This window comes from Haliaeetus leucocephalus, unplaced genomic scaffold, assembly GCF_000737465.1.
Source record: "Haliaeetus leucocephalus isolate CR32 unplaced genomic scaffold, Haliaeetus_leucocephalus-4.0 Scaffold484, whole genome shotgun sequence".
NCBI lineage: Eukaryota > Metazoa > Chordata > Aves > Accipitriformes > Accipitridae > Haliaeetus > Haliaeetus leucocephalus.
The window spans coordinates 7158707-7186684 of NW_010972920.1; the positions used below are offsets into that span (position 1 = coordinate 7158707).

A 27978-nucleotide genomic window follows, 5' to 3' on the forward strand; every position below is an offset into this window, starting at 1 on the left:
AACCATACTGGGACTTGAGAGTTGGTTTTGTACATACTTGAGAAATGAAAGTGGTTTAGAAACAAAAGTTGGAGGATTATGTTGTGAATAGGGCACACCCAGATGTCTTGGCTTAGGTGCCACAGCAGATTATCAATTTTCATATTGTAAAACTATATAGTGTAGTTTGTGAGGTGTTTTTTGAAGGGGGAATACTGTTTTAAGAACCAAAACAGGAGGAGTTATTATTGTCAGGAGTGACTTGTTTCATGTTCCCATTAGGTTTTATTTAGTGGGTCTATTTATGTTGAATTGTTTGGGTAGCTGTGATACAAACATTTGAATAAATAATAAATAAATAATACATCTTGGTTAAACTCTGTAGGGAGCAAATGTCAAAACCTTGGCTACGTTAGTAACCTTGATTCCAACAAATGTTGATAAAACTTCAGTATTTTGCTGTCACTTACTTTTACATGACCTATATATATGCTGCTTTAAATCGTTTAACTATATGACATTCAGATGCGCTTGTCTCTTTTTCCTTGCCTTTTTTTTTTCTAAAAGTGTCTTAAGCAACCAAATTGATGTGTGGAGGTCAAATCTTATTTTTGTTATTAGGAAAAAGAGATAGTTGTCTCTTTAAATCCCCTTTAAAGAAATGAATTACTACATATAATTTCATTTAGTTAATGAAGTCAAATGCTTGCCTCCAGGAATTGAAAAATTACATTTATTTGCGTTCTTGATGATACTGAGATCTCTCAGGTGAACAATTGCGTATCCCAATCTTTGTCCATGTCATCCTTTGCCTATATCTTACTGATGCAAGTTAGCATTACCAACGAACAAATTTGATAGTGCTTTTATGAAAACAGGAAGGAACTGAAACTGGCTCATTAACTTTTCTCTGTCTCCTGTTCAAGAAAACTGTGATGTGAATGCTTTCTGGAGACTTATTGAACATTTACTTTTTTTATAATGATATGGAAATTTCTGGTAATTTAGGTGTGAGGGTTAAAAGATGGCTTGCTGTTGTTGGGACAGAGTGTTGTATAGATGCGTAATATGGGGGGACAGATGAGTTTGTTAGCAAAGAGGGCGCATTTAATAAAGCAGGTGTCTCTAAACTTTGCCTCTTGGGCAGCTGCATTTCTTTTCTTGACCCTGACCGCAACAGCAGCGGTGTTCGCTCTGACTTTTTAATTTCTAGCCTGTGGGAAATGTTGCCTTCAGTTTGTAGCCCCTGAGTTACCGACTGGGGACTGCTGTAATAACCATTGATGCTTCAGCTTCCTAAAGTCTGCTTGACTTAGAAAGACCAGATCAGGTTTTAGAGCAGCTCAGGTCTCTTGAGTGAATGAGTAATGGGCACTCTTTCAACTGGGTAATTAGGGAGAAATTGTGCGAGCTTTTTCCTCACATTAACTACATAATTAGGTCATACTATCTAAGGCAAAAGTATGTCAAAGTATGTCACAAACAGCTGTGTATGTGATCAGTAGATTTTAAACTAGTTTTTAAGTATCAGCAAGTCAAGCTGATATTGCAGTTAAAATTTTAAATTTGTGAAAATGTTGACCGATTGTGCAAAATGAGTATGCTTCTTGTTAGTTCTGCATATTAATGTTTTCTGTCTCTCTGTAAAAGAAAGCTTTTTCCCAGTTCGGGCCTGCTGTACCACAGAGCTTGGCTAGAAAACCATTTGGGTTTTGAGATTGACTTGATCTCAAGTACTGATATCTGTGCTACAAAGCAGAAGTTGGTGCCGAGGCTTCTGTGCTGTGCATCGAGAGAGACTTTTATTTGTTTGTTTTTATATGTGAGACTGAATAAACCTTATTTACCCTTCTGTGCAGCTCCTGCCTGGATTTATTTTTGGATTGTGACCTAAGGGTGGTGAAATGATTTTCTGGTTTTATATTTTGTATGCACCTGTCCTATTTGCCAAGTTTTATTGATTTGCTTGGAAAGGTGTAATTACTTTGTGGAGTTTTTTACTGCTTTTTAATATGTACTTCCACAGCTGCTCACTGCCATGTAGATTGTTTTTGCAAAATGTGCGTATTTGAAAAACTGTAAATATTGCAAGGGAATGTTGGAATAGAATTAGAAACTCTTTTCCTACTATTTTTTTAGATCCAAAGGCAGAAACACGACTGTATATTATGGTGAATGACTTTGAATTTCATGTGTACAACCGTTCTGAGCTTTACGGACAACTTCAAGAACTGTTTGGCTTGGATCCCACAATAATTCCAGCAAAGAAAGATGATGAAAAAGCCCAATTAAACGGGAGGCAGAGAACACATACCAATCTTGAAAGGTAAATTATTATTCGTTTTGCTATTTTGTTGATGCTTTGTTCTGCAAAGTGCTGAACTAATTGGGTAATGTTTTGTTAACGTACGCTCTGGAGGCCAAATGGTTGAAGCACAGCTGAGAGAGAAATTGCACTGACAAGCCTGACAGTCTAAATCTTTTTCCTTTCCTCAGACTTTCTACCGTAATAATTAAAAAACACAACCAAACACTCCTTGTTTAATGATCAGAGACAGGTTGAAAAATCTACTTGAAGCACAGTGTGGAAAGAGAGCATGTGTTGAAGAGGATTATGCTTGTAGAATAGTGGTATTGCTCAGTAGAAGTAATAGCTGCTCAAGACACTGAATAGACAGAATGTGAGGATCTGTATGGTGTTGGGAGGACTTACTGGTTTTTGAGCTTTAAACTCGGGCTGATTTCACAAGTTGTCTTTTTAGGGGTGTGTGTTTGTGTATGGCTACACAAACCTTCTTTTCTTATTTTATTCCTCTTTTTGGGGTACCCCAGAAAACATGGTGCGGGTCTATAAGGAGCTCTTCTACGTGGCTTATGTGTAGTGGAGTCAGATGTTCAATAATAAGCCTCTCTTTGGGCAGAATCACACCAGACTGATTTATTGGCAGGAGCAGAGAAGATCTAATGAGACTTGAGTCCTTCCACTGCTGCTGGCCAGGCCAGTATGTGTTACTAAATTACATAGTGGGCAGCTGCAGGATGCTGTGGCAGTCCTGAGTTTGAGTAAGGGCTGTGCCTCCGAGCCAGTCTCTTTGTGTTTTCATCTTACACCCTTATTGACAGGTACAGGAAGGACTTCTGCCTTTGGGGAGGATATGTCTTGGGAAATGGAAAATCCCACACCTAAATAGGAATATTTAGAACAGACCAAGGTCCCCTGAGGAAGATTTCTTTAACTGTTGCTTTGTGTTAAATGTGGCATGCTTGTTTTCTACCTGTGTCAGCTCAGTATACCAGCATCCAAGGCATAGCTGCGTATGCTTCCTGCTGTTCTTCCAGACTCTGGAGGAGTCTTGTAGTAGACTGCTAGCAGGTCCCTTACAGGAGACACCCCTGTGGGAAGGAGTGTCCCCTGAGAGCTGTGCACTGGAGATCCCTAGAAGAAAAGGTTGGTTAATTCTTCTGTGGAAAAGACAAAATAATAATCTCCATTTTTTCCCCATAGTGTTAAAGTAAAAACAGAATCTCAAGACCCTTCTTCTTCATGGAGATCACTTATTCCAGTCATTAAGGTCAATGTGAGCACGGTAAGTGAAGAGACCCTGATAATGAAAATATTTAGCAGTATATGCTTAAAAAAATCAGGCTTGCCATTCATTTTTCTTATACATTCTTTTTGAGTTTTTGTTCTACTTCATGCTTTAAAAAAGTTTTAAAATGACATCACCAGCTCTCCCCTGACATGTTCACAAATCCTGCTGGTGCTGATGGAAACATGGTTATGGTCTCTGTTTTGGGAAATGCTTGTGTCTTAGACTTGTAATGATTTCAAGAATATCACCGAGCAATTAATCTAGGTGTAATGGGTGCTGTACAATGTGTGGTGTGTTGGGTTTTTGGGAGGTGTTTGTTTGGTTTTTTTTTTCTTTTTTTCTTTTCTTCCCTGCATCTTTTATAGGGATATTTGGACATGTTCCTTAAAAGTTGATGATGTTTCCCCCCCCCAAAAACAGGAGAACTGTTATTGAGGTGATAGGAGATGGAGATAGAACGTTGAGATTTTAATGTACAAGGTAGTAGTTTTAGATATGCGCAGATTATGGCCAGGATTTTTGTCCACGGTCTTTATTTGTATATGGCTGGTTAAACTGCATTATTATAGGTAAATATACACATACATATAAAAGAGCAGTGTATAACGAGTAATTGAGTTTTCTTTTTGATTTAGGGTCGCTTGGCATTTGGGAATCATTATCAGCCACAAACCCTTTGTATTAACTTCGATGATGCTTTTTTGACATATACCACAAAACCACCTTCGAGCCACCTTGATCAGTTTATGCACATTGTGAAAGGAAAATTGGAAAATGTTAGAGTCATGCTGGTTCCAAGTCCAAGATATGTTGGTCTTCAGAATGATGAGTAAGTTTTGGGGTTTTTTTTGTTTCCATATTATTTTATTCTTTATTTTAAGAAAATAAAGAAAAGAATGTTGGTTGTGTTTCTGTGACTTTATTTTTCTTAGTGTGTTTAGACAGTTGGCATTTTTACCACTTCAGAGTTTTTAAATGTTGGATCTTTGAAACTGTTTTATTAATGGAGAAATGTGCTGGTTTTCTATCTCATTGTAGGTGTTGGGTTTTTTTGGTGTGTTCTGCTCTATGATTAATATCCTGCATTCAACTTCTATTTTCCTTCCCTCAGGTACTATAGCTGTATGCAGGCTTTGACAGCACTAGATTTCTAGGATAAATGCAAGGTTTAAGGTTGTTGGGTTCACATATGGTTTGGAAAGTATTTAAAAAAAATGGGCAAAAGCTGTGCACTCTTGCTGTAGTAGAAATCATGTTATCTTCTGAAAACAGATTGCTGATCCTTTTACCTCTGTGTATTCCGCATAAGCAGGGTTATGCAGCTTTAACAAACGGAATGGTAGTAAGTCAAACAAAAGAAAGGGTGCTTGCATGAAATGATTTGACACTAGGATTCTTGTTTTATTACAGTTTAGCCAGTGAGACATTTATGTGCATACTATATTAACATTCTTGATTGGTATGGTGTGAACAACATAGCCAGAATTTTCTGCATTACCTTATTTAATGCTTACAATGTTATATATTCAACAGATAATTTGGACAAAACTGCTAAATTTCAAAATTCTTCATGGGAGTTATTTGCTCAACAGAAAAAAAATAATGCATACTCACCTTGGACAATTGTGTGTATGAGTTTATGTAAAATGATTATACCTATTTTAGACCTCCTAAGCAACAATACCCAAAGAATGAATTATGATGTTTGGAAATAAATTGTACATCATTTGACTGTGCCTCAATTGGCTTTGTATCAGCCAAATACTGCTGTCTGTAATATGCCTTTATATGTTTTCAAATAACATTCTGTGGATGTGTACAGAATCTTACTCTTCCAACATGACGACAAAGGAAATTTCTCCAGTTAATATTGAAAACAAACAAGATTAAAACAAAATAGGATTAAGATACTCAAACTATTAGCTCTTTCTCCTGCTTGCGCTAAGTATTTTCTTTTTATGCTGTTACCATCCCTACAGCTTCTGGTGGCTGAAGGGTGGCACGTATGCAGAAAACATGCCCTAATTTATTGGGTCGATTCAACAAATGACCCAGTTCACTGGAAACTGGGAGTGTTTGAATCTTTAGAGCCTGCCCTCTTACACTTCTTTGGCTTAAAAATCAAGCTGACTGTCTTAACTTTCAGAAATTCCTGCAGGCAATGCACATATAAAAAACTGCTAAGTGGCTGGATGAAATTTGTAACAGACTGACTAATCAATACAAACATCAAAAACCCACCTTGAAAACTGTCATATTGTATTACAAACAGACATTTCAATGTCTCCATCACTTTTTGCAAATAAATCCTCCAAAACCCAAGGAAAAAAAAAGGTGCTAGGAAAAGCAGATCAAAGCAGAACAAGTTTGGAGAGCAGTTAAGTCAGCAGGCTCAAAGTGGAGGTTTAGGATTAGATATTAGAAAATGCTTTTTAACGATGATCGTAATCTCATTATCATTCATTGCCATTACCTAATTTGGTTTTGCAAATGGGCTGTGGTGGGCTTTCTAGGGTTCTGCCACCTCCATCAGCTTAGTCCAGCAAGGTTTAACTATTCCTGCTGAGGGTGGGTTAGACGGCCTCATTAGGTACCTTTCACTCCCATTTTCTGCAGAGGTAGTTTCATGTGCACTTTCAGTTGAGAATACAACTAAAAGAAGCAGTACTGTTGTCTTTTTTGCATGGCTGTGCAGTGAACACTGATCACAGAATTCATCCCTATTAAGAAAAATATATGTTGATCTTAAATCTAAATTGGTTCTGCTACTGGGTTCACCACCTGTCAGTTATCACCTAACCTATGACCATCCTAGGACTAGCATAAGAAAAGGTAACTGCTTTTCTTGTCTTCTGTGTTTTCTATGGCCTGTGATGCTTTGATAATGTAAAACTATAAGCTGTTTCAGTCATCCACTGTATATTTTCATATTCTTCTGAAAAAGGGAATCAAAAAACTAGTGACAAGACATGATGATACAGAACTTTCCTCTTTGTGGAAAAAAAGCACGCTGAACGTGCAAAAAGTTTTATACAAGTGTAGTGAGTGCAGAGAGATCAGAACAAGAACACGAAAGATAATTACTTAATGGAATACGCAGACATGATAAAGATGTACACTAAAAGAATTGGAGGAAAAGGACTGAGGAAGATGTTTAGCTACTACGTGGGGTTTTGGTGTTTTTTTTTTCTTCCCCTCCACTTCCATTAAACCTTATACCATTTGGAGAATGGCAAAGGTGATGAGGATGAAATGGCAGTGGGTGTTTGACAGGAGGATTTGGCCATTCTGTCAGCTTCTAATGTTTTCCTGTAGATATTTCTTTCTTACCTACAGCTAAATGACAGCTTCTGTTAGGCCATGGTGTTAAGTCAAATTGTCCATCTTGCTCTATTTGCATGTCATGGGGGAGGCCAATTCAGTTTTGGACAGAAAAAAGAAATAATTGGAAAATTGGGAGTGAATAGAAAGTATTTCATCTTTCACTGCTGTCGTTACTCTCAAAGTAAAATTGATTTTAAGGTTCCTGCTCTGTTGCTTCTGAAGAACTTCTGGCAGTACCTGGGATCTGCACCTGCTGTTTTCCATATTTTCCAAGCTTTCCTGCATTTGAGCTGTGGTAAAATGGGCAATGTGCTTCTAACAGGTCACACTCTTAGACTGTGTATTTCTGTCATTAGAATGTTCTTTTTTTGTTAAGAGATGACAATTTATAAAAGTGGCAAAAAAGTCTTTTGCAGTAAAAATAGAATTTTCACATTATACTATTATTACTACTATAAAATGTAACATGATATAAATTAACATGTGGTAACGGTGTAAGAAAGGGATTGTAATATACCAATATAATAGTGTTAGGAGAAGTGTTTCATGTATTAGTTTCATCACTTACATCCTTTTATATTGAGGGAAATGTTATTAAGGAAGAACAGCCTTTTTTTTTTTTTCTTTTTTTATTTTAAACTAATGGTCTAATTACTGAAGATGTCTTATCCCTTTGGTTTAGAGTGCTATTTTAGTAAGAAAACTATTAGCAGGTGAAAGAATAATATAGGACAAGGAGAAAGGAACTCTTGATGGAAAGAAACATTGAAAGTAAAACTTTGGTAGTTGGTTGTGGTTTATAATACCTGAGAAATGTCTTTGTGGAGAGGAACCTGGTATCTTCATTCTTGGGTTATATAAAGTAACTTAAAAGTTGAGTTAATAATAATAACAATGTAATGATCAAGTATTTTTTGCAAATCAAGGTAGACATACCCTTGCAGTATGACAGCTGCCTTTTTGTTAGGGAACCTGAGACCAGATAGATTTGAATATTCACAGCGTTTATTTTCAGAAGCTCATTTAGTCTGAGGTAGCAGATAGACCAGAAATCACAGCATTACAAGGAGGGAAAGACAGGAGCTGAAGTTATAACCTGCACTTCAAGTTTGGCTTACAAACAGCTGCATTTGGACAGACTGATGTGGCCCAGGCACTTCTGTCTATTCTGTCCACCCTTCTGGTAATGTGACAAGACCGATGTCTGGTAGATAAGGTAGCCTGTGGCTCTTGCAGGCAGCCTGCAGTCAGGCTGCTGGCAAGACCTGTATAGACACATGGAGCTGGTGTCTTGGGATCCTGTCAAACTGGAGTCTTGTCAACAAAATCTTCCTGGTAAGGTACTGCATACACTGCATCTCCACTGTTGGCTTGTTTGATACAGGTAGCAGTTTTATTGATGTTTCCATCATTAAATATGTACTACTTACAAGCTTCAAGTGAGCCTGACCTATGTAGTCTCTTCCATTATGCTTAATATGTTGCATTTAAAATTACTTGAATTCATAAAGATTAATCTCAGCACATTGCTTTTTAATTTTTATCTTTGCACTCTTTTCCATTACAGACCACCGAGGCTGATGGGTGAAGGCTTTGTTGTAATGCAGTCCAATGATGTTGATATCTATTACTATATGGATGAACCAGGTATCTTCTGTTAAATGCAAGCATAAAATTTTAAGGGATTTGAAGGCTATTTGTTTATTTAATTGTCTGGACTTGCTAGACAATGTCTTTTTTTAATGCTGAAAAATCTCTATGCTGAAAGAGTTAGTGTAATGTTTTGGAGCCAATAAAAGTGTTCATAGGTACGCTATGAACACTTAGAATTTCATAAGGTTTTTTTCTGCAAATGAAAAAAATTTCCACTCAAACAAATGGGATTGAGTTCATGTGTTTCATATTTAGAAGGGAGTGAAATTTTGAGCTGCATTCTTTTTAATGGTTGTTGTCAACTCCTAGATTGTTTCATGTAAGAGCCCTGGGGAATTCCATAGATGAAATAACTGTACCTGTAGAACTAATGTTTTTATCAGCAAGTAGTTTTACATAGATGTAGGTACTTTGTCAGCAGTGCCTTCTGCAAGTCTATATGCAACATGGAAGCAATTAATCTTGATATTTATTCTTGAAACAAGCTATGTTTTAAGCTGTAAACTTAAATGATGTAGGTTTCCAAAAGTACTTCAGGAGTGGGGACAATTTGTAGTCAATACCTACTGGGGTTTTTGGATGTCTATTTGATGCATCAGTTTCTGAGTATTGCAGGGTCTGCCTTTTTCACTTTAAATCCAGTGCCTTATATTACCACTTTGTTGTGCTGGATTTTTTTCTTGATTTGCAAAAGCTTTTGCTCAGACTGAAGTTCAGCATTGCCTGAATCTTGAACAAGGGTAACATGTTCAATAATAATGTATACTGGTGTAGGATAGGTGGCAATTTTGGATCATTGCTGAATGACTGCTTGAATTTTTACTGGTAACTCTCGGTCTCTTGTAGCAAGTATTCCTTTTTATTTGCTTGCTTTGTCTGTAGAACGGATTTTTAACTTAATCTTCTTTGTTTCAAAACTTGATTTGTAAGTAGGATTTGGAACTGAATGTGCATGTATGAAAGCCTGTATTGGTAAAAAGCATACTTAAGAGATAAAGCTGCTGTGTATGTCAGCATTTCACTGACATCAGTGAGCAGCGCTTCAGAAAATCCCAAGGATTTTTAGTTACATTCTTGCCCTTCCACTGAGAGTCTGCATTGAATTGTGGCTTGGTATTTACGTACTGTAGTCATCTCAACTAAAACTGACATCAGGACACTTTAATTGTCTTGTGCTTAGCAAACATTTTTCATGTTAATTTGAAGCTGCTTCCTTTAATAATTTGTTTATTATATTATGTAATATAGGTCTTGTACCAGAGGAGACGGAGGAAAGTAATGACGGAGAAGCGAACAATGAAGACAGTAAATTACAGGACCTGCCACCATGCTGGGGTTTGGACATTGTTTGTGGAAAAGGAACAGACTTCAACTATGGACCTTGGGCTGATAGGCAGAGGTATTACAATGATTTACATCTTTAGTTTTTATCTTTATTATCTATTATTATTGAGAAAACATTCTAAAATTTCCAGTATGCGATTGCTCAGACTTCTAGTTTGTATGGGGTAGACTAGGCAGTCAAAAAGAAGAGTCCTGCCACAGTGGTTTAAGATCAGTGAATTCATTGTTTATCTTGTTGGCCTTCCAAAGTTAGGATCAGTCAGTGAATTTTTATTATTAAACTAATAAATTACGTTCCTATTTTTTGTGAACAAAGTAGTTTTACTATTTATCAAGTATTACATACATAAGGGTTTAACCTTTTAATTGGTTACCTTTAGACTTGCCAAGCTCCTATTAGCTCATGGATGGGAATACACTGCATATTGATGAGAATATTTTGTGGAAGTAAAAATCTGGCTATGAAAATAATGAGGGAGGAATCATTTATCCCTGCTTAGGAGGATCAACCGCTTGATGCAGTCTCCAAAGTTTTTATTATCTACATACTTTAGTGACAAAATATTAGGCCAGAACTCTACTACTATTCTTCACTTAGCCCTCGATATTTTGCCCATGAGTATTTCTGGGGCAGTCAGTGGGATTGTTTAGAGAGTAAAGGACTATTAAGTAAAAGTGACATAATCAGTGCTTTCCCTCTTTTCCTCTATTAATTACAGATTGATACTTCTCTTGGCCTCCATTAATTCTCCTGTGAAACTATTATGAAACTGTCTCTTAGGAGCGTGAGGATGACAGACCAAAGAGTAGTCATTAGATACGACAGTGTCTTAGAGAATTTAGAGAAAATGCCAATTTCTAGAACAGTGCTTTCCTAGGAACATGAAGTCAGTGAATCATTAATGATATTTTTAATACTACCAGGAAAGCTTGTTCTATGATGGTATGCTTTTTATAATTTTACCTGCTGGGCAGAAGGCAGTTTGGTGCCTATGCAGAGTGCGTAGAGTTGATAGATACATACCTGGGAACACTTTCGCGTTCTGCCATGGATAGAAGATAGGATTTTGAAAAGTGCCTGAATGTTTTATAAACACAGACAGGAGTTCTGTGGACTTTGTACTCTCAACTCATATAAGCACTTCTACAAATACTGATCTTTAATACATCATGCAAAAAAATCTTGGATTTCCTGAGGATTTTGACAGTGGGTGCTGTGTGGTGTTTGTGGGGGGGGTGTTGTTGTGTTTTTGGCTTGTTTGTTATGGCTTTTTTAAGCTGCTGTAGTGGTCAGGTGTTGGGTGCAGGAAACTGCTGCCCCCCCTTAAAGACTTACTTCCACCCCCTTGAGACCTGTATAAGGTATGCTGTCTGTGCTTCATTGCTGTGGCTTTCCTTTCATGTAGCAGGCTTAGATGTAAGTCTGCAGAAATGTAGGCTTCATTTCACTCCCATTCTGAGGTCCTAAAGTTTTGTATTTTGTTTGTTTCTGGGCATTACATCAATTATTTATGCACAAACCAAAGCATAAACAGATTACTTCCTACTATGTTTTTGTAGCAGATTTGTAAACTAAGGATTGGGAATAAGAAGAAAAACAGCTTGTTTGCCGTCTGAATTAAAATATTTTTGTTTTAAATCATTTATGGTCTGTCCATTTATGGCTTTTATCCAAAAGTCACTACTTGTCATTGAAACTTTTGGAGATTTCAGTAATGAGTTGGAAGGCTCCAGTGATGAAGACTTTAAACAAACATTCTTTCTTATCACATTCAGTGGTTGTCTAAAGACTCAGCTAACTGGAAAATAATTAAGTGAACCGAATAAATGCATAAACATGTATAAATATATATACATTTCTTCTGTGAATAAAAACAACTCTTTTCTTATCTCACCCCTGCCTCCCCCCCCCACCCCCCCAGGGATTGCTTGTGGAAGTTTTTCTTCCCACCAGACTACCAAGTTATGAAAGTCTCAGAAATTGCTCAGCCTGGGAAACCAAGACAGATTCTTGCTTTTGAACTGCGGATGAATATTATTGCAGATGCCACCATTGATTTGCTTTTTACAAAAAATAGGGTAAATAATGAAAATCTATCTAGAAAATAACTTGTCTACTGTGATTACACTGTGCTTTTTGTTTGTGCGTATTTTTACTTGTCTCAGGTGTTTATTACAGAACTGTGGTTTTAAAAGCTAGGCAATTTTTGGTTTAGTCTTCCATACGTATGAGCAAACTCTTCCAAGAGAAATACTGGCTGAGAGGCATTAATATTTGTTGGCTTATTTTAAGTTTCTTTTAAGCCTTAAAGCTACATCTTAAGCCACGCTAGCTCATACAGTCTTGGGAATTCATGATCTGGACATTTCCTGTGCAATCTTCCATTACAATGAAGCTCACCATGATGAAAAGATAATTTCTTCTGATATTGGATGAATATCTAATATTACTGGAGAGATGACAGTGGGAGGAACAAAAGATGTATATGTATAGGGGTTTGGATTTTTCTTTCCCCTGTTGCTGCTCTTACAAATGGGATATAGCATTACTTCATTGTACACCTGTTTTCTTCTTTTTTTTTTTGTGACTGAAAGAGTTAGAAAGTGTAGTGTTAGAAATGTATATTCATCTGGCCTCTCAGGCCTTGGATCAGAATATCTTTTGCTGTTTCTATTCGTGGACCTAAGTCAGCATTTGTTAAGCCTTAAAATGTTATTTGGTATCACTGCACATAGATAGTTCATTAGTAATTTTTCTGAAGGCAAGAAAGACTTCAGTCATTGGGTGCCTTAATCCACATGTGGATAATGATAGCCAGAGGCATAAGGTACACTGGTTGATGTGGTGAGCCTAGAAATAAAATTTGGACTTTTTTCCTTTCTTGCAATACAGGAAACCAATGCTGTACATGTAAATGTTGGTGCAGGATCATATTTGGAAATAAATATTCCCATGACAGTAGGTGAAAATGGTGAGTTAAGGCTGAGCTTAATTTCTTTTCCTAATGTTTCTCCTGAACAGTTATCTTCATTCCTTTTGTGTGTCAATGTCTTGTAGTGTTTTTCCTTTGTGACTATGAGATGTATATTCTTACATAAAGGAACAAAAAGTATATCCTTGCAAGATATTAAAGCATGTACGTACCTAAATAGTTAAGTTACCTCCATGTTTGGGTTAGGAAACACAAATTCCTTAACTACTAGACAGTATATCATTTAACTCTGTGTGTATTGAAGCAGATTACGGATACATTGTCAACTTGAAGAAGGAAGACTTCTTCAGTAGCATTAGTGTAGTAGTTGAATTGTGCTGAGAAATGCATTATGAAAACTAATTTATCAGTAGTTTGTTTAAACAAAGCAAACACCAAAATCCAAGGTGAAATGGACATAAATGTAAAGATATGGGTATTGTATGCCATATGCAATGGTATAGCATTTGTATACCAATGGTATACCAAATGCAATGTTTTTTGCATTTACTCATCTTGTTGGCTGGTTTGAAGCCCTTTGCTAAATTGTTTGTTCTCGTGATTCTTTCTGGCATATTTATTATTCTGCAACTTAAACCAAGATCTCCAGAACCTGAGCATTTCCAGACCCAGCAATAAGATTTTTGTCATCCTACATGAAGGCAGAACACGTTAAGCTCTTTGTTGACAAACAGTAGAGGACAGAATTATTATAGTACTAATTTCCATCATGATATTTCTTGATTGTTAGTGAACTGCTGAAATCACTGGTGAAAATTATTTAAATATTGTGTAACTATTATATCTGTATGATTGTTATGTGTTATATCTTTTGTTTGCTAGGCTATTCACCTACAATTAAAGGGCAGCTTCTACATGTTGATGCCACCAGCAGTATGCAGTACCGGACTCTTTTAGAAGCTGAAATGCTAGCTGTAAGTTTGCGTTAATAAGCACAATGCTTCAGTTTCTAGAGGACTTTTAATAAAGAACATATTTATTTGTCTGTAGAGCAGTTCTTTAGGTTCTTAATACAGAAATATGCCTTTTAAATGGGTTTTGCAAGACCTTGATATGTAAGGAACTTATGTATACACACATAACTATGCACATGTGTAACTTTTGGTGACTTACATAATTTATATGCCAAGTTATATGTGTTTTGAAAGCCGTGGAGGCATTGGAGTACCATTTACAAATATTGCCTCATTTACTATTTGTCATGTGTTCATAAGGCTTTACCTTAGTAAATTATTACACTTGCTAGCTGTGTTACAGAATGTGTGCGCATAAGTACTTAAAAGTACTACAGAGTGCTTAAACTACTTGAGACATTTAATACTGCATTGTTCTTTTGTTTGCCTAGTATTTCACTTCTGCAATGCTGTATTTCTGTAGGTTACCTTTCTCACTGGTTTTTAAGTGACTGTATTAGAGTGATGTTTTTAATGTTTAAATTTGAGCATCATATCAATGGTTGAAGAATATTCTCAGGGATTTAATCTTTAGTTTATTATGAGAACTGATGCTTTTAATGAAAACTTTGGTTCATAAATTGCTTGGTACGTCTACTGCAAGATGTATCAGAAGCTCGTAGTATACCTTTCCAAATAAACGAATACACTAACACTTGACCTTCAAGCACAGAAAGAGAGATTAAATTATTAAGGAACTGGAGAGGCCTTCTGTTCATCCCAGCAGGAAAACAGTTTTAATTATTCAGCAGAGTACATACGTGAAAACTGCTGAGCTACAGGGTCAAGCATTGTCATCTTTTCAAGTAATTCTAGTGTTTTAATGTCTTGTTCACAGTTTCATATTAACGCCAGCTATCCCCGGATATGGAACATGCCACAGACATGGCAATGCGAACTTGAGGTTTATAAAGCAACCTATCATTTCATCTTTGCTCAGAAAAGCTTCTTTACAGGTAAATTCTTTGCTAAATAAGTTACATATCAAATTAAATATTCTTTCTTTAGTATTTCTTTTCAAATTTTGCAAAGGTGTACAAGGTGAGGTACTCTGATTTCACATAGTTAGGATAACAAATTGTTTCTGAAGACAAAGTTCTTGATGTTTTCTGTTGCCTGTAAGCGTCTAAGTACATGATATTCTTATATTTGAGTAGAGATACCAAATAATTTAATTTTCTAACATCTAAACTAAATTTGATCTTCAGTTATGTTAAGTGATCTTAAATTTCAGATGAATTTATTTCTCTCAGAGCTATTGATTTGTTTAATATTTGTCACCTAGGATGTTGATTTCTCTGATCCTCTCTCTCTTTGGCTGACTGATTTTCAGCTACTTAGGCTTTAGGTCATGTCCCTGTGGCTGACAGTTGATGAAAGAAAGTAATTTGCTCTTGAAGATTTTGGCTGTGAGGAGGAATACACGTGCACAAGGCAGTACAATGTGATACAGCATCACCAGACTGTTGCTGAATGTTCCAGCTGCAGTGATGGAAAGAATATAGCCCCATCCATGTGGCACTGCCTGGGCTAATTAGCCCTGCTGGGAGAAAGGATTAATTAGTGCAGGCATAGTGCCATGCTAATAAAGTTATCCTCCTAGTGAGGCTGGAGCCATTATCTGTATAGTGTTGCAGTACACAGCATAGTCTACCAGCCTTTTCAGAGCAAACGTGAACTTTTACAACAACACTGTTTTGCTGCATTAGAAAATACTACTAATGTACACATTCAAAGTATCAGAGTGGAAAACCAAAGGAAGGCAGTTGGTAGTCCAGTGCTTTTAGTTCAATATGTAACTTTGCTACTGAACAAAACTAAACCAGGAAACTTAATTAAATTAAACCTATGGCTTTCCACCTTAAAAAGCAGGTGAGAAGTAGGAGGTGGATTCATAGCAAGTATTTGTGAAATATCTGCCTGAGAAGTGGATACTGTGTATTGTTCTTAGTTTCCTTTTTCTGTAAAGGAGCAAACAGTTAATATTTACAATTTATGAAAAGCCAAAAACTTAAACCAAGAAACCTCTCACTTGATTGCTACTAACTTGTCTTTTATTACTTTATGTGGGTTTAGATTTGATCCAAGACTGGTCCAGTGATAGTGCACCTGATATTTTTTCATTTGTTCCTTATATGTGGAACTTCAAAGTCATGTTTCATCAATTTGAAATGATTTGGGCAGCAAACCAACACAACTGGATTGACTGTTCCACCAAACAACAAGAAAATGGTGAGGTCACTTTTTTTATTTGGAAGAAGAGCACATACTACAAAAATATGTATAAAATGCTGAGAATATATAGAGAGAGTACAAGAATTATAAAAGTTTTACTAGAAAAATGTGTGTTCAGTGATAACTACCCATTTTGCTACTGTTGATGTGCATAAACCATCCTAAAACTGTTATAAGTTCTAACTTACTTCTTACAAATGCACACTTTTTTGGGGGGAGAGTGCAGTTCTAGATCATGTTTTAGCATTCATTTTTCAAGACCCTTTGAATCTTTGATTTAGTACAACAGTTTGCAGAGAGCAACCATGAGGTCTTGACATATATTCAGTAAGCTAACTGAAAACATTCACGTGGGAATAAGTTTTTTAAATAATGTTGGAAAAAATACCATTTGAACTCCACATAACTAGAAATGTCTGTTTCCTGTTTATTTCAGAATAGGAGATAATGCTGCTATTTCTAGACAAAACTAAGAGCTACATTTCAGAAAGCCAAAACTTTGTTTAATGTGCAATTTGGCTTATATGTATTTCAGTGGTCTACACTGTACTAGAATCTTATAATTTCAATGTGGAAAGAGGATGGTTGATTAAAAATCATGAAGTCGTGTTCCAGTTAAAAATAAGGCTTACTACTTCATCAGGAGCCTGACAAACTTTCAATGTGTGTTTTCTTGTCCAAAAACTGGTATGTGAAGCAATACAGGAAGTCATAAGATGTTAGTTACAGTTGTTTTTATTGTCTGCTTGCAATTTCATTGTGCTAAGTACAGTGTCTTTCTATAAAAGATGAGCTGTAGGGAGTAAATACTTTCAGAATACTTTAGTACAATGTGCTCTAAATACATAGTAGTTAAAATGGCAATTTCTTACGTCATGAGTTCTTGAATACCTTTTCATTATTTTTGGCTATATGTGTGATAATTTGTTGAAGAACAAAATAGGGAGTAATTTTGACAAATTTTTGTTTGTTTTTCCTCTTCTCTCCCAGTTTATCTAGCAGCTTGTGGAGAGACATTGAACATTGTTTTCTCTCTGCCTTTTACTGACTTTGTTCCAACCACATGCAATACTAGATTCTCTTTAAGGGTAAGTTCTTTCCCCCCTTGCCCTTTTTGTCTTCTAAATGTGAGATAATTTCCCTACCTTCTTCAGTCAGAAAATTTTAATAAACTCTTTCCTGAAAGAAAAATACTCTCTTTCACTTCAGGTTCATACACTTTTTCTTTAACCCAGAGGTAAATGGTTTCTGTTGCTTACATGAAGCATCCAGTCATAGGTTGTTTTAATTTATATATACGTATGTATACTCAAATAAAAATATATTTTAGAAATAGATACGCATGTATGCTTCATACATACATATATACTTATACTCAGTATACATATATTTACTATATATACTTAGACCATGTGTGTCTATGTATATATTTTACCACTTGGAAGTCTGTTCCCATTTATTTAGAAAATGTGAAAATCTACTGTATGTTCAAAGATAAAAATCAAATACTGGAATGGGTACCCCCAAAGCATTTTGGAAAGCTATCTTCCAGATTTTTAGAGTTTCTGCAGAGTAAGTAATGATGATAAAGTGTTTTTAACAGATGCAGCTAATTCTTTGAAAGACTGTACTTCTTGTCTTCCCTAAAATAGAAGCAATCTACAGCTACTAAAAATAAAAAACTAGTTGATGGTGATGTTGGTAATTTTGTATAATTTGATAGCAAACAAAGCAATGTTTTATCTCATTTTTTTAAAAATCCTGTGGTTTAGTTGAGATGTAGGGTAGCCTTGTGCCAGTCACTTAACTTTTGCAGTATGGCTTGAACAACAGAAGAACAGGAATCATTAAAAGACATGCCCCTGTGTTTTACACATTGCTGTGGTGTGTTGTTATGTGCAAGTTACTGGACTTTTAACTGTTCAGAACTACAGAACCCTTGGGGTTGCCCTAGAAATTGTTGGGAGCTGTGGTCAGCAGTCACATGTGAAATTTGAGATTTCTTGCCTCATTTTGCCTGTAAAGTGAAGATGATGGCACATACGAACATGCAACTAACATGAACGTAATTTAACTTTTCTGTTACTAATGTTTTTTAGGGAGAAGATGTTGATCTTCATTTGTATCTACCAGACTGTCATCCCAGTAAATATTCCCTTTTTATGTTGATGAAAGATTGTCAGCCTAATAAAATAAGTCCTGAATCTTGTATTTCTGCTGAATGTCAAAGTGGTCAGAAAACGGGAAAACCCAAATGGAGGAACATTACTCAAGAAGAGTGAGTTTTATTGTGATATATATTTATGTCTTTATATTGGCTCTTCATGTTTACTTATTTGTTTGTGATGAAAGCAACCTTATACGTTCATGGAAGATATTTAACGAAACTATTGTACTTCAAATAAAAAAGTGTGATGTTTCTTTTTGAAAGGGCTGGATGGGTTGAATGCTGGACAGTCCCGAGTGTTGTGTTTACAATTGACTACTCATGGCACCCAATTTATCCTCAGAAGGCAGATGAGCAGTTAAAACAATCCTGTAAGTGTCACTACCTTTTTCTTGTTAGCATGTTTCATTTCAGGATCTGCTGTGACTTTGTTGGATCCAACTGCTTAAATTTGCAGAAATGAATTTTGAACTGAAGTACTATTACATGTCATATGGGAGAATGCTAATCTTTAGAATGCACCAGGTTTGATTTAAAAACTGACAGCATCTTGTGATGCAAAATTTCAGAACGTGTCCCAGTTCCCTGTGTAAAAAGAGGATACTGTCTGTATTTCACTTCTTGTTCTTAACAAAGTGGATCTCTTAAATGGGTTGTTGCATAACATAAAATATTACTTGGTATATTAAATGTGAAGTACAACATTTTTGTCAGTATCGCGTTCCTTAGCCTTTCTAAGTCTTTTCCCTTTGAATGTTGTAATGTTGTCTTATGATTTAGATGTTTAAGTACACTACATATGAGATATAGTAACACTGTCTTACCTTTATGGATATGAAACTCTGAGAATTCATTGTAGCTAGCACTGTTGAAGTGAACCGTGGCCATCAGATATGAGTGTTAGACTGGTCAGTCTAACACTAATTTCTAAATAAGAATTTTTAAATTTTAAATGTCTAAACAATATTTCTAAATAAGAAATATTCTTTAAGTATGTGCTTGCAAAAAAAAGTTATAAAATACTTAAACACAGAGATAAAAGTAAGTTATTTTAAATGCAGGGGGAGGTATTCAGGAAGTTATGGGATTACATAAACGTCTTTCAGGTTGAGATGCTAGAAGCAGAACTAAGGAAGGAGAGGTACTAGAAGAATAATGAGGGCTAATTTGAATGGGCCTCAATCAGCAGGTGTTAGAAGACATGGATAGTGGTTTTAGGTTCCAACAATTTAAATCTAAAAGACTCAAATTTTGGAGGATGAAGCAGAATAAGATTCATTTTGCAGGTGTTCATTAAGTGCTCTTGTGAGACTCTGTTTAGCTTGTGTCAAATATGCATACTTTGAATTTGAAAACATTTACTTGTAATAGTAGCAATTGAACCTGCATTTGAAAGTTTGTACATACACAGGTAATTTTTTTCTGCAGCTTCCTTCAATGAATAATGCAGCACAGTCCAGCTCACTTCTAATCTGTGATGCTGATGGAATGTGTTTGTTACAGTAGCAACATCTGTACTTTATTTTGAGTCAATCCATAGAACTCTTTAATTCTCTGAGAAACAAGTATGTTGTATTACAAGAGATGCAGATTCCAAAAAAGTGGTCATCTCACTGCAGCATTTAGCTAATTTGTAACACACAAAATAATGCAAGCACTGAGCAAGCATTGTAGACAGTAATGGTAAGTTAAAGCCTTGAAGGTTTTCTGGCTACAGGTGTGTATTCACTGTAGTTCTGTATGTGCTGGTTCTTCCAGATGAACTGGCATCTGAAATCTTACTCCATCTGGAGCATCACTTCTATATGGTTTTCCCACAGAGTTCTTTACTTCCCAGCAATTGCTTCACATTTCCAAAGCACTTCCAGTTACTCACTTCCTTCTTGTTGCCTTTCCTCACCTAAAAAAGACAAAGTGCTTTCTTCTCCCTAATTCCAAATAAAAAGGTGGGATAGGAAATAAGATTTGAATTTCCAAACTGTTTTGTGACTAATTAAGTTGTTTGAGAGGAAATTTTGGCCTACAGAGCTACCAGTTCAGAATAGGTTTTTAGTATAACTTTTGCAATTTTCCTTTTTATTCACTTTTGTTTATTCTGCAGTAGATGTGTGGTTGTGGGAAATCTGTGACACTGAAATGAAAGCATATCTTTGTTTAACTTGAAAAGCAAGATAAATAAATAGAATTTTTTTTCAGAACTTGAAGGATTGTTTTTCTCTTGCATAATTAACATTGACTAAAATATTCTATATTTTCCTGTCTTCCCATAGTTACTAGATGTGAGAAACCAGTTCTGTAGCATAGACATATTAACATAATTATACAATCCAAACTGGAAAGCTGCAAACAGTTGTATATTTAATACACATTCATATCTGCAGAATTTTGTCCATCAGAAGCCTAACTTGTAATCAAAATCTGTTTTCTTCTTTATTGTGCTCCAAAGTGTCAGAAATGGAAGAAACAATGTTATCTGTGCTAAGGCCATCACAGAAAACAGCCGACAGTGTGATTTCATCTCCCACGGCTTCAACCCGCCTTCCCCTTGACCCCTCAGAGCTGCCCCCAGATAAGCTCCACGTGGAACTGGAACTCTCCCCAGATTCCCAGATAACCCTGTATGGACCCCTGCTCAAAGCCTTTCTGTCCATAAAGGTAGGCATAGGAACACAACTGAAATCTATGGATGGCTACATGTTGGAAAGTGAAATAATTCGTTTGAAATGGAAAATTATAATTCTGCAGAATATATGAATTTAGATGAAAACTTTCTGTAAGTACTAGTCTGCAATTACTTCATTTGGTGATATGGCATAGCTGAGATGAATTCAGTTGGCACAGGCTTATGAGAAGACTTCCAATATATGTATGTAGTCCCATATCAGCATAGTTTTCCTTTCAAGGAACAGTATATGCTCTGGACCTCATGTGCAGAAAATGTCATCTTTGACTTTTGCAGTAGTAAAAATAAAATAAAATTTAAAAAAAAATTGTGATTAGGGCTAGAGCTTATATTAACAGGCACTTTTATGGAAAGATATCTCAGAACCCGTGCTTTTAGTGCATTTTAAGTTCTGCAGAGTGTCCTAGTTGTTTGCTTGGTTTTGTTTTAATTAGATTCTGTGAAATTTCAGGAGTTAGGATCATGGAGGGGAAGGACATGAGAATAAGTTTAATTTTAAAAGCTACTTCAATATTGAAGAATTTCTCATCCTTTTCTTGATGTTAACATGCTTTAAAATGTTTGTTAGTGTTGCTTATGTTGTGTCCTCTTCCGTTACTGATCTTCAGGGAGGCTAGAAACAGTTTTAATTTCTTCCCACCTCCTTCACCCTGCCTTGTTGTGACAAAAGCAGAGGTGATTGAACATGTTGCTTCTATTTGACTAACAGTGAAATGCTTGGGTTTTGGTTGGGTTTTGTGGTTGGTTGGTTTTTTTGGTGGGTGTTTTTTTGTTTGTTTGTTTTTTAAAGGTCTGTTTTAGCCTATGCAGATCTAGGCTAAGGTAATGCTTCTGGAGGCTTTCATTTTGGGTCAGGGAATGAGGAATTTTGAGACAGGTGATCACTATCAGGGCTCATACTGAAACAGTCATTTTTATGAATTTATATAAGGTATTGCATGTAAGCAATGAATAGCAGAAAATACTCCATTTTTGCAGAGTATAGGACTTGCAAATACACTCATTATTTTTTCATGTTGCCACTAAAGTAAATAGGATTAAAATTGGGCCAGCATTGCATCTTGAGGTTTTCAGTTCTTCTGATACAGAGGAAATGTGCCGATGTTTGAATTGTTTTTTGAGCTCCTCTTTTGGAGCCCATAAATTCATGAGATGGTTCTGTGTTTCTAAGCAAAGCAGTGCTGCTTTGGTGCTCTTTGCCTCTGGAAGTATATGTAAACAGTGCTATGTTAGATCCCTTGATTCTATGACAATTTAATTTTTTTAGGTGCAGATTTCTCAGATTAAATCTAGCTTTTTTTTAATCTTCTAAATCTCAAGAGAAAATTTAGATTAATAGCTCGTTTTTGAAAATGCGCATTTATTGTTCTTTTTAGTATTTTTGCGACTGTGTTTACAACTTGTCCAGCTGTGCTGGCAGCGTCTCTTAATAGATTTTGGGGGTGTTGGGTGTTATGCTTGTTTTCCTCATTTGTGGTTGAATTGGTTTTTTTTCAGTTTGTTTTCATTGATCTTTTTTAATACGTGCAGGAGAGATTCCTGGACATGCATTGTTCATGCAGTTTTGTTAAGCCTTCTTATTCTTGGGAGGTAGTTTTTTGGCGTAGCACACTGTTTCTTGCTGAAGGGCTTACTGGCTGGCAATGAATGATTTATAGGTCCTTGTATTCCCAGCAGAAGGTACCAGGAGTAAGTTACTGGAGTTCTTAGCACCCTCTGCTGGGGTCTGCCTTATAAAAAATATTTCAAGGTCTGTATTATAACGTCAACTTTTATCTTTTCCCTTTGCTAAAAAACAAAGCGCATTAGTTTTGCTTAACTTCTGAGGGTTCTTTGGTTTGGCCACAGAGCAGTGCTTAATTCATGTGCGTTAACACCAAAAATACTTCAGTACAAGATGGTAAAATTACATGTCCAGAGGAGTCATTATTTCAAGGCCGATAATGAGCCTGCCTTTTCTGCAGACCTTTTTCAAGGACATGGGTACTTTGCAGTTGCTTGCTTGCTTTCTGGTGTACACTTCCTTTTTGCTTGCTTGCGCTGCAGACTTGTGCTTGCAAAAGAACAAAGAAGTTTTGGAAAGCAAATGAGGCACAGAAAAGGGAAGGAGGGGAGCAAGAAACATCCTAAGATTCAAATCTGTTTCAGTTTAATCTTCAGTCTAGCACTTATATGTCTGCATCTTGCAAATCACCAGTGGAGTTTATAATAGTTGGAACATTTCTGTCAATGTGAGAGGCCGAGGGGCTGAATTACTTTCTAAGAACGAATGAGGGAGGAAAGTTTGTGTCTGTGTTGTAACCTCTTTGGTCAGAAAGGATTTTGCTCCACCGAATGCTTAGTCCCCAACACTTCCCACGTACTGAATTAACAAGACAATATAACCTGCATAATTCAGAAAATTCTTCTTGGGAGTCTAGCCTTTTATTTTTAAGGCAGGGAGGAGGTGACAAAGTGACAAATTATCAGAAATCTGATTCTGATGCACTTAATAAATAAAACACAGGAAGTTGATTTTATTTGTTTTTTAATTAGTGATGGATTTTCTGTTTCCCAGTAGAATTCGGCAAAGTTACTTTGGTCTTAGATAATTGAGAGGGTTTGACTTGAAACAAGGTGGGGTTTAGACCCAAGGGGAGAAGCATTTGTGAACTAATATTTTAGAAGTATGTTTAAGACTTTGAAATATGTTGATAACAAGTTTCAGAAGATTGGATGAGAGTGACTTCCTGCAGGATGCTTTGCGTTTTCTCTCAAAGTTATCTGTCTTTAAAAGCACAAAACCTGTTTAAAGTTTCAGTAGTAGTACTTCAGAATAGTTATGTGTATTGCGTGCATCTAGAATACCGGTACTTTGAGAACTACTGGGAGCCCCTTCTTTTCCTGCAAAGCACATGGCCTAAATTTGCTTATTTAAGGTATCTGTTTTTCATAAAATAAAAGTATATATGTTTCTTTAGCTATATGTTGTAGCTATACCTCTTATTTTAGGGAGGGCTAACATGCAGAAAGAGGTTGGATTTGTATTTCATTACATTGTGTATATGTTTTTAATTTGTTTTCCATATGGTCGTAACAATTCCTTTTCCTAGGAAAATTATTTTGGAGAAGATGACATGTACACTGATTTTGAAGAAGTTATTTCAAGCCCTGTTTTGTCACTGTCAACATCTTCAAGCTCTGGATGGACAGCTGTTGGAGTGGAAAATGACAAAAAAGAAAACGAAAGTTCAGTCAAGCCAGTTCACCCTCTTACTTTACGACCATGGGATATCACTGTGCTTGTTAATTTGTACAAAGTGCATGGGCGATTGCCAGTGGTAAGTACTTTAGAATCTTAAAATATTTTGCTTCATGTAATTTTTTCCCCCTAGTTTCATAATCTGGAGTTAAATTTAACTCCCTGGAACATTAACTTAGGGTGGTGCTTACCAAAGCGTGTGTATAGTCTCTACTAAAATTGTGGCTACCTAAACCAATTTGAGACGTGATTTATTTTGCTTATCTGGGAGGCAGAACTGGATAACTTCTTATGTGATTTTTATTCAATGAACTTGATTTTGTGTGATAATATTTTTGATTGACCATTATGATTTCTCTGCTAATTGGCAAAACTGTCTTCTAATGGTGCGTTCTGCTCTGTGCAGCTGCATTCTGAGGGATCCCCAGGAATTAAAATAAGAATCCAGATACAAAATTGGGTTCACCCGAAGGGGTTTGAATTGCTGTTGATGTAATTGTTGAAAGGGTTTTGAAATTGCACAGGCTTCTTTTTGAGTATCCACTTGGAGGAAAATTAGCATACTTCCTGCTCACAGGTTTGCTTCTAATCTTATGATTTCAACCATGTTGTGTATTTTCAGTTTCTGGAACAGATGTGTTTAATTTTTATTTTAGCATTGCAGTCCAGATGGTCCAGAGTGCCCTACAGCTTTCTTGGAAAGGTTGTGTTTTGAGATGAAGAAAGGATTTAGAGAAACAATGCTTCAACTTGTACTGTCTCCAGTGAATTTGTTTCTGAATGACAACTATCAGGTAGTAGGGTGTTTTTTATGTGTTTGCGTATGTGTGTTTGTATTGTGGAAGTTGTGATGATTATAAAATTGAATTAATTTTTATTAGGAACTTTTCTATTGTACACTTAAGTTTATTAAGGCTTATGAATCATAAGAGGTATTAAAGAAAAATCCAGTGCTTTTTTTTTTTTTTTCAAATCTTTATTTCTGTCCAGTTTGCATTTGAGTGAAATGCGCAAAAGAAAAGATTGTATATTCTTAATTTTGCTTAAAATCTTTCTGGAGAAGGTCATTTAGGAAACTGAGAGTAATAGTCAGACTGGTCTTGGGACCAAACCATTGGGTGATCTCTGGTTTGTGTGTGGGGATTTTTTGTTTGTTTTGTGTGGTGGTTTGTGGTTTGGGTTGTGTTTTTTTTGTGGTGGGTTTTTTGTTTTGGTTTTTTTTGGGGGGGGGGGGAGGATTGGGTTTTAAAAGATACTGTAAATACTGCCACATGTAAATTTTGTGCAGTGGCTGGATATGTTTCACTTTTCTAAGCGTATAGTTTTAAAACTACGCATGTGTTAGTAAATAGAATAACTGCATCTTAGACTAAATCACACAGCTGGATCTGTATCTTATGGTCAAGATATTGTTATGACCTACAGTCTTCCTCTGGAGGAGGAGTCATGAGGCATACTTCAGAAAGTGCTTAATGAGACAAAGTTTAGTGTTGTTTGTGTATGCTACTTTGATTTTAGTAAACTTGTAAAAATTGCCCATGTGGATGAATTTAGCTCAGTGAGGAGTTCAGGCTGAAATTTGTTAACACAAGAAGTTATCCTGATTCACTGCAGGTTAGTGAATAGTTGGAGTTCTTATTTTATTTATGCACGTATTAGTTGCATTAAAAGCACTATGATACTTAGACTTTGCCTTAGAGATTATATTGTTTTCAATGCCTGTGTCCTGAAATACGTTGCTGCCAATGGCCTATATGAAATAAAATTTCAATTATTTTTATCTTATGCACATTCCAGAGTTTGAAAACTGGAATACTGTATACAGATGATGATGTATGTCACCCTATTTTTTTACTCTTATGTCAGTAAGCTAATGAAAGGAGTTGGTTGATGCTTGTTTAGTCTTTCCAAATTTGGATCCAGTGTGCCACAAGCACAAAAGTACCTTAAGTATAACCACTGACTGTAAACTAATAGATAAAGGAATTGGAAGAAATAATGAACTACCTTGATGGCAAAAATTTAAATTACATCTTAGGAGGTTCCATGTTAGCCCTCATATTTTTGAGATGGTATTCTGTTGACCTCTGATTAGTAAAGAGGAAATCCCCAATGAGAATGTAGAACCTAAACATCTTGGGTTTTGGGTTGCAACACTGCAATTGTCTTCAGCAGCAATCTGAAGAAAGCAATGGTGTGAAGTTGCAGGAATTGCAGATGCATAAACTATATGGGATTAATAGAGCTGTCTTTTTAGAGAGCTGGGGAGATTGGACATACTGACAGGATGGTGGCAGGCAAAAATTCCATTTTCCTCATAGGTTTTGTCAGGAGCTAAGTATCTGGATTGCATGGCTTATTTTTCAATTGAATGAAGTTGTCAGAAGGTGCAGTTGAAGCTGATGACATTTACAGCTTGAACATACAACCCTTTATGTAATGAAAAATTGCATGTTATCCAAGTCTGCTGGAAGGTTTTTGTATATTATTTTTTGTGGTGGTTTGTTTTTTTGTTGTTTTTTTGTTTATCCTATGAGGAATTCAAGCATCTGAATAGCTGCTTATTTAAGAACACAATCTATTTTGTGCACTGGGACCCTTAAATGTTGTTCAAACCTGTAACTTAATTACTGTATTGCAATTCATATGTACAAGGAAGCAGAAATGGGGTTGCAGGCAAAACCTTAATTTTTTTGGACTTTGGTGGGGTTTTTTATGATTTAATTTCACAGCCCTGAGATCACTGCATGACTTTTTCCAGTATTTTTACTGTTTAGACTTGGTAATGCTGTGGTTACATATTTTGCCTCAGGTTTTATATGTTCTTTTTGGTTGGATTTATTTTAATACAGAAACATTAACTCAGACAAATAAGATTTCTGCCTGGGAATGTCTGTTGTTTGAAATGATAGACATGCAGGGTGACGTGTTTTTAAAAACACTGTGAAGAAAGTTTTGAGCAGTTATGTGTGTTACTATTACCTAGTGTTAAACTTTGTATTAATTCTTGCCATTTCATGTTGGAAATGTTAATATTTTGGGTTTTAAAAAAAATTACCCTTTATTCATATTACGTATCTCCAAAATGCAGTTTGATACTTCCCAGTTCAACCTTAAAGTCAGAAGTTCGTAGTACTAGTGTATATAGAACAGGAATCGTCTCTCTGCCTAGCTGGGCAAGTACTGTTGCTTCATGTTTCTCATTCGTATTGTTTTGAAATAGTTTCTGAGTCAAGACATAGGTCGCCAGTGATATCAAAAGAGTAGGGCATGTTTCTTCTTCATTAAGCAACTCCAAAGGGTTTGCTGACAGTGGAAAACAAACCAGGCAAGATAACAAGTTGAAAAAACTGAATGAAAGGGAAGTTTTGTTGTTTACTGTACTGGGTTTAATCCACAGTTTACCTCCATGCAGTCACAAGCTTGTAGTGTATTCCTGTGCTGTTTTTATCTTTTCAGTTTGTTCTCTGGCTGGTGGAGTGATATTCTTTTGAAAAGTATTACATCTGGATTTTCATATCTGCAAACAAGTAGCTTTGCTTTAGGTAGCCGACAAATACTTTGGTGAAAAGTGCAACTTAGAGGACAGCCTCTTATGTTTGTTGTTTGGGGTTTTAAATTTACTTTTTTTTTTTCTATAATGTGTCAGCTTTCTCATAGTAGCAAACCTTCATAAGTCGTGGTTTTTAACCTCTTGATCACTTCCACTGTTTAAACGCTTTTAAATTCCTTTGTTTATATTTTATTGCAGTAATATTTAACACATGGTGTCTAGATGTCACTGTGTGGAGTTCACCACGGGAAGGTTGTTGA

At 36.0% G+C, this 27978-nt stretch overlaps 1 protein-coding gene across 3 annotated transcripts in view; it reads left to right on the forward strand.

Annotated features, from left to right (window-relative positions):
* The window catches only part of KIAA1109 (KIAA1109 ortholog), a 126053-nt gene that overhangs the window by 17879 nt on the left and 80196 nt on the right, over window positions 1-27978 (forward strand). For all 3 annotated transcript variants that reach the window (XM_010575572.1, XM_010575573.1, XM_010575574.1), the window contains exons 6-21: window positions 2119-2305; window positions 3485-3566; window positions 4208-4401; window positions 8464-8543; window positions 9798-9948; window positions 11816-11972; window positions 12787-12865; window positions 13709-13800; window positions 14678-14795; window positions 15916-16071; window positions 17065-17162; window positions 18174-18352; window positions 18506-18612; window positions 20688-20896; window positions 24017-24244; window positions 24822-24959. In XM_010575572.1, coding sequence (XP_010573874.1) covers window positions 2119-2305; window positions 3485-3566; window positions 4208-4401; window positions 8464-8543; window positions 9798-9948; window positions 11816-11972; window positions 12787-12865; window positions 13709-13800; window positions 14678-14795; window positions 15916-16071; window positions 17065-17162; window positions 18174-18352; window positions 18506-18612; window positions 20688-20896; window positions 24017-24244; window positions 24822-24959 — 2255 coding nt within the window. The remainder of the gene's footprint in view (window positions 1-2118; window positions 2306-3484; window positions 3567-4207; window positions 4402-8463; window positions 8544-9797; window positions 9949-11815; window positions 11973-12786; window positions 12866-13708; window positions 13801-14677; window positions 14796-15915; window positions 16072-17064; window positions 17163-18173; window positions 18353-18505; window positions 18613-20687; window positions 20897-24016; window positions 24245-24821; window positions 24960-27978) is intronic.